Source organism: Stegastes partitus, unplaced genomic scaffold (assembly GCF_000690725.1).
Source record: "Stegastes partitus isolate 25-593 unplaced genomic scaffold, Stegastes_partitus-1.0.2 Scaffold598, whole genome shotgun sequence".
NCBI lineage: Eukaryota > Metazoa > Chordata > Actinopteri > Pomacentridae > Stegastes > Stegastes partitus.
Genome location: NW_007578329.1, coordinates 443,802 through 450,626, shown reverse-complemented (window position 1 = coordinate 450,626; position 6,825 = coordinate 443,802). Strand labels below are relative to the sequence as shown.

At 43.7% G+C, this 6,825-nt stretch overlaps 1 protein-coding gene across 2 annotated transcripts in view; it reads right to left on the bottom strand.

Annotated features, from left to right (window-relative positions):
* Positions 1 to 284: 284 nt before the first annotated feature.
* rreb1a (ras responsive element binding protein 1a) overlaps positions 285 to 6,825 on the bottom strand; it is a 74,193-nt gene continuing 67,652 nt past the window's right edge. For both annotated transcript variants that reach the window (XM_008289201.1, XM_008289203.1), the window contains exon 20: positions 285 to 6,808. In XM_008289201.1, coding sequence (XP_008287423.1) covers positions 6,129 to 6,808 — 680 coding nt within the window. In that variant the 3' untranslated portion in view covers positions 285 to 6,128. The remainder of the gene's footprint in view (positions 6,809 to 6,825) is intronic.

Sequence of the window (6,825 nt, the reverse complement as noted above, 5' to 3'; positions counted from 1 at the left end):
CTCGTGTCTTATATGTGCAGTAACTATTTACCAACATTATCCATTGAGATGAACTAAATTAACCTATATAACAACTCACCAGTCATAAACCAGTATGAAACAATTGTTTACTCTGTTTCTATTGAGCGTAATAAGCCAAATTAATTTCTCCCTAAAAATTAGTACCTTTTTTGGGCACAAAGCTACATGTCTGAGCAGCTCAGTGTCTAAAAACTACACAGCAGCTTCTAAAATGCTCTAGAAGAAGAGAAAAAAAAAAAAGAAGACAAAAAAGCTGCACAGCGTTTGATTCACACACCTTTCCTTAATATAATCTTTATTGCTTTTTCTTATTGGGTTGAATACAGAACAGGTTTACATCTCTTGACTTGTGAAACACTGTCATGTGTTGCTAACAGCAGGGGGGGAGGACAGACGCAGGACACAACGCCACCACATCCACGGCTTCCAGGCGATTGTGAGTTAATGCTTTCTGATTGAGGTTCAGCATGAATGCTTGTGTTTCAGTCTGGCGTTCTCTTTCGTGTCCGACCGGGACTCTGACGTCAACCGAAAAAGGCTTCAAACCGAACGTCGGAGCGAAGAGGACCGGAACAGAACCAAGAAAAACGATATTCCGGCTTTAAAACACCAAAAATCCAACCTGTTAGGTGATGACGAGTTCACAGTCAAGTGCTAAATGTAGTGATTGACAGTTCTGAATCATTATTTAAAAAAAAAAAAAAAAAAAAAGAAGACAAAGTAATCAGGACAAGTTGCAACTCAGGAAATACGAACATGAAATATTTCGAATAATGGATTTGTGAAAGACCCTGAGAGCGAGATTATATATATTTTTATATTTATATATATATATGTAGCACGAGAAGTGATGGAGAAAAGGAGAAATCATCCATAATTGAACAAATTAGATTAACATGCAAAAAAAAACTAACCTAAAACTCACCCTTTAACTGAACACAATGGATTTTCACAGTTTTATACGCATTTATATGTCATAGAGGAAAAAAAATAATAAACACGACAAAAAAAAAAAAAAAATTCTCAGCCAAACTAAAAATAAACAACAACAGAACCAATAGACCCAGACAGTCCGTTCAACTCATATACAGGAGATCTACATAAAGCTTTTTGGATTCAGAGGGATTCTTATTGCTAAATCCGATTCGCACGCCGGCCTACGGCAAGCCGGTTAGTCCACAACACAAACCATCAGTTCCTCAAAACAGTTCTGCAGCATAAATGTGATATTCTTAATACATGGCTTCTTCTCAAGTCATTGTAGAAACTAAACACACACACACACACACACACACACACACACACACACACAGCTGGGCTCCAAATAAATACATTTAAAAACAGTCCATGTGCATTCGAATGGAAGTCCAGTATTCATATGGCCGTGCACGCAACAAACACGCAGTCAGACGTACGTATTCCCGAGGGAGAGGGTTAACAGAGAGCTGACAAAACCGAAAACAGTTCGGAGAGAGAGGCGAGCGCTTCTTTACAGCCACAGCTGAATCACAAGCTCCAAATTTAAGCTTGATTCTCGTTTCGTTTGAGCGGCGTCGGTGTGAAACGCGACTACGAGCTGCGGCGCTAACAACGTTTGCCTGATCAAGCGTCACCGGTTATTCTGCTTACGACAGGAGTGTAAAATCGCAAAATCTCTGCACAAATCCACACAGATTCTGAGAAATTCAGAGCTTTTCCCGCCTAAATTAAGTAAAATGCTAACTCAAGGCCGCTAAGGAGCAGCAGCAAGCCGTCTGCACGAAGACGATTACCAGTTCGCTGTGTAGCTTCACCACCAAGATAATGTTTACAAGGGTTTGTTAACGTTCTATTCCATTTTGGACAGGCTGACGAACAGCAGCAAACTAGCTGGCTAGCTAGCTCAGAACGGTTTTGTGACCGCTGTTGCCTTCAAATGGGGTTGCATTCACTGTGTTGGAGTGTAAAATCAAACTTCTGCAACGGAAAATGCCATTTCAACACATTAGTTTGAGTAAATCCGCACAAGTTTTGAGAAATTCCATTAAATCTTGACAAACATGAGCATGTCCGCCAAAATAAGGAAAATTAATGCTAATTCAGGCCGCTAAGAAGCAGTAAACGTTAACTTTTTGTTCCATTTTGAACAAGCTAACGAATGGCAGCAAACTAGCTCGCTAGCTAGTTTCTAAAGCTTTTGTGACTGTCGCTGCCTACGAACAGGGTTGTGTTTACCGTGTTCAGTCCATATCAACTCTTCTTGTAAATTTTACAAACGTTCCCAGTTGTGCTGCTTCTTCAGATGTTTTAAAAATACGGTGGAGGCCATGGAAGGTCATTTTTAGTGACTTGTAAGTTAACACGTTGTAATTAGAGTTGTATAGAGCAATAAAATGTTGAAATGCCTTTGCATCTGTATTTATGTTACCTGCCTGTTAGCTTGCTAAACGGTTAGCCTCAGAGGCTTTATCCAGGTTGCTGTTGCCTAGCCGCGATGTTCTCGCGATTTACATCTGATTTTACCTTTTAAACACAAAGCATTCGGTGGAAAAACTTTCCACGTCACACGGGATCCATTTGAAAGCAACAAATGCTCCTGGCTGGCTCGTATGTTAGCTGTTAGCTTGCAAGCTACACATTTAAATAATCACTGCTAACGTTCTAGCACCAAGTGCTTTACGAGGTACTACCACTGCAGAACGGTTCAGATTTTCGGTAACAATAATATTTAATATAAGCATCTTCAATGTTTGATTTTCCAGTTGTGTTTTGCACAAGGCATTAGCCGCCATGAAAGACGGAGAAGTATACCTTAAAGTCACGGAGGAATTTGAAAAGCTTAAGGGTCCATTTGGACCACACGGTGTTTGAGAAACTAACATTTTAGCCTAAATTTACTGCTATAAAGGGATCTTCCAATAATCTGACGAGTCCGCTGAATTAAAGGTTTAAACTGAAAGAAAGCGACTCTCTCTCTCTCTTTGATTGTGTCGCGATGGTAGTAGTACTAATAGTGGAAGTAGTAGTAGTAGTTTTGGAAGTTGTTAGTGCCAGTTCACGGCAGCAACCAGCCAGTCGGAGCAGTTGTGGTTGTTCAATGTTTCTCTCTCGTTGACTGACTAAACGATGCTGCCTTACAGTTCCGTTATGAGCCGCTGAGGTTCGATTTGCTTATGAGGTTGCTTGATCTAAAAAAAAAAAAAAAAGAAGAAGAAGAAGAAAAAAAAAAAGAAAGTACAAGAAGAAGAATTAGCTATATTCAAACACATACACACTACCCGTCCCTCTGGTCACGGTATCAGGATGGATAACCCCTCATCATCCTCTCCTGGTGTGGACATGTCTGGTTAGGTTGGTGCTGGGAGTGAAGTTAGCCCTTTAAACTTGTGTTTGTTTGTGTGTGCAGCAGGGTAATACAGTTCAGGAACACAAAATAGTGTTGTGCTCACACCCGCTCCAACCTACCCATCCATTCACTCATCCGTCCATCCATCCCTCTCACCCCGTCATCTAGCTCCTTATGGAAATTACTCTGAGATACAGCCGAGGGATTCACGTATTTCTGTCTGCTTTCCATTTGATTGTCTAATGCCAAATTCATAACCGAGTCTTCGGGTATCCAATGACCTTGGTGGCGATAAATCAACACCTCGTTTCCAAAAAACAACTGAGGACCAGGAATCAATAGTTCTGTTGGTGTCGGGACAGACTGAACAGAAAAGAAGGAGAAGTCCTCAAAGACTTTGATAAAGGAGAAGACAGAAACAAACGGTACTAAAGCCGTCCAGGGCCAACTCCAGATATGCTGATAATACTGTAAAGAGACTAGCCTGGCCTACTTCAACCAGATATGCTGTTAACCAAGATAGCGACGTGTTATCCTGCGTGGTGTAGCCAGTTAACCCAAACTAGAATGTGTTTTTACCTTTTGGGTGATATGTTAGGAACCAGTAAGCACAGCTCGAGCTAACTGACCATACTAATTAGATGAATCAAGTTACTGCGACTCTAGCTAGGCTAGCTTGTCTGAGTTGGTCAGTTATCTTTAGCTAAGATATTTTTTTGCCTTTCTGTTGATATCTTAGGGCCCATTAACCAAAGATCAGGCTACTGATTCAGGCTAGCTAGTGCTAACTAACCATACCAGAGAAATTAACCAAGTTAATGCAGCTCTAGCTAGGCTAGCATATCTGATCTTATCAGTTATAACTAGCTAACATTTGTTATTACCCTTTTGTTGATATTTAACAGCCCACTAAGCAAAACTCGAGCTCGTGATTAGAGATAGGTAAAGCTATCTGGCCATTCCAAACTATCCTTCACTGAGTTTCTACCCTTTTGTTGAAATCATAGAGCCCAATAGGCAGGCAGCTATCTAAAGCTAACTCACTGTAACAGAGAAATTAACCGAGCTAACACAATTGTAGCTTGGTTAACTTGTCTGGTGTAGTCAGTCATTCCTTGCTAGCTTATGTAAAATCCTGGAGATGATGAATGACCCAACACAGGCTAATAGCTACACCTAGCCAGTACTATCCCCTTTATAACCTGTAGCTAGACTAAGCTAATGAGCTTTTCTTTTCTTGTGTGGGTTAAGGTTAGTAATTAACTCTACTGAGTTAGCCTTCTTTAGGTGTTTTGGGCTTTTTTTTTTTCAAGCCAAACTGACTTGTTAGCCTCGGATAGCTGTGTTTGAAGCTACATTAATGAGCTAGCCCTGGCTATGTCTGATTTGGCCCACAGTGGAAACCAGGCTTGCAAAGCATTTTCCCTGCTAGCCTGCTCAGGAAGACGTAGGATTTAAAGGGTCGTCTACAGAGCTGCTCGTCTGTTGTTTTATTGGTTGCAGTTAAAAGCAGAGGTTGAGGTAAACTGAACCGGGGTCAGATATTAGCGGCGACATACGTTAGCACGCTGGAGGCCCTGCGATAAACCCTAAAAGAACACTAGGGGGCGATGATGAGAGACAGGCGGCAGTCACACACATACGCAACGAAAAACTTTTGATTTGTTCAGTTATTTAAAAAAAAAAAAAAAAATCCACAAAAGATAATTCCCCTCCCTACACCTAGATGTCACTGATAATCGCACACATGCAGAAAAACAAAAATACTCTAGCATCACGTGCCACATGTTCAACTCTCTGTACACACATGGAATCAACTGAGAATGATTATGAATGACAAATTATTAACACACAAAACAACTCGTAGGGTGGCTTCTGAGGGATGAAGGGATCAATAGTGTGATGGGTTTAACAAAAAAACAAAGAGAACAACATGGAGAACACAAACACTATTTTCTGCCCTTTCAAGAGTTCTTCTTCACACAGACATGCGACTTAGACAAGTTCGTGAATGTTTTTGTGTGTTTGCCGAAACCGGCCGAGAGACGTGGATCGGTGCGAGCCAAAAGGACGACGAGGCGGCGGCGGCGGCGGCCTCTCTGCGTTTTCCAGTTACAAAAAAGTTTCCTCGGTCAAACCGCCAGCCGGCAGCAGCCGTTACTTGCTGGTGAAACTGGGCTGGACAAGCCACTGTGGCTGCCTCCGATTCTATCCAAAAAAACAAGATCAAAACGACGGCTGGTGGTTTTACGCGGCTGCGGCTGACAGACCAAAAAAACAGAAAAAAGTCAAGTTCCCCACCTTGACTAGTTTGCTTTTAAATCCAAAGCTGGTTCAAATGGTGAAAGTTTCGTATTGTTCCGTCTGTCGTGTGTCCAGCTGCGATTCAAACACAGAAGAATAAACGCAGACAGTCCTTTGCAGTCTTTGTCTCTCGGCATCTCCGAAGTTGATCATCAATTCTCAAACAAAATCTAGAACAATAATTAATCGTAACTTTATTCTTTTTATTGCTGAAATATAGATTCCCCGCACAAAAAAATAGTAATGTAAATCATTGTCATCATAAAAAGCTATAAAAATTAGATCCATCCTCCGTAATAATGCAGATAAAGATATAGCAAAAAACATCTTTTAGAAGAAGGACTAGTAGTAAGGCACTTCAAGAAAACGAGGTCTTTCTATCAAAAATTTTCCGGGCTGGTTTTTGCATCATCATCATCAATGGTGTCGCGTCTTTCCGTCGTATGGCACTGCGGTGATGCTGGTTGGGAGGTTCCCCTCAGTCTACCCCCACCAGAGGAGGCTCTCCGTTGGGCAGGATGTGCTCCAGAGGGGGCTTGGCGTGGATCTCCAGCAGCCCCTGGATGAGGCCGTCTGCGGGGGCAGCGGTGGCGGCCTCCCCCGGCGGAGAGCTGGAGGAAGAGGGGTCTTTGGAGGTGTTTGAGTCGGGCGTCGATTTCAGGTCGCTGGCTGAGGAGTCGGCGCTAGTAGTTGTCTTTGTGTCAGTAGCTTGGTGGCTGGGAGTCGAGTCGACGGAGGCGTGTTGCGTCGGCGAGTCGGCGTCAAGTTCGGATTTGTCCTCTACGTCTTCAGAGGCGGCGGCGGTCGGTGGATCTGAATCTGCACTGGACTCTGCTCGGTTCGTGACACTTTCCTCCTCCTCCTCCTCCTCCTCCTCCTCTTCCTCCTCCGGCTGACCCTCGGCCTCCTCTTTGACGTCCTCCTCCTCCAGCTCCTTCGCCCCGATCGCGGCGCTGCCGCTCTCGCTCTCGTTCTCCGAGGGCGGGCAGGTGGAGGTCGGGGTCGGGGTGCAGGAGTCTCCGTCCTCGCTGGCGTCATCGTTGGCGGCGGAGGATCCGTCGGCTCCGCGGGGCTTCAGGTGGATCCTTTGGTGGCGGACCAGGCTGTGCTTCAGGGTGAAGGTCCGCTCGCAGGTTTGACACCGATAAGGCCGCTCACCTGGAGGGACGACGGGT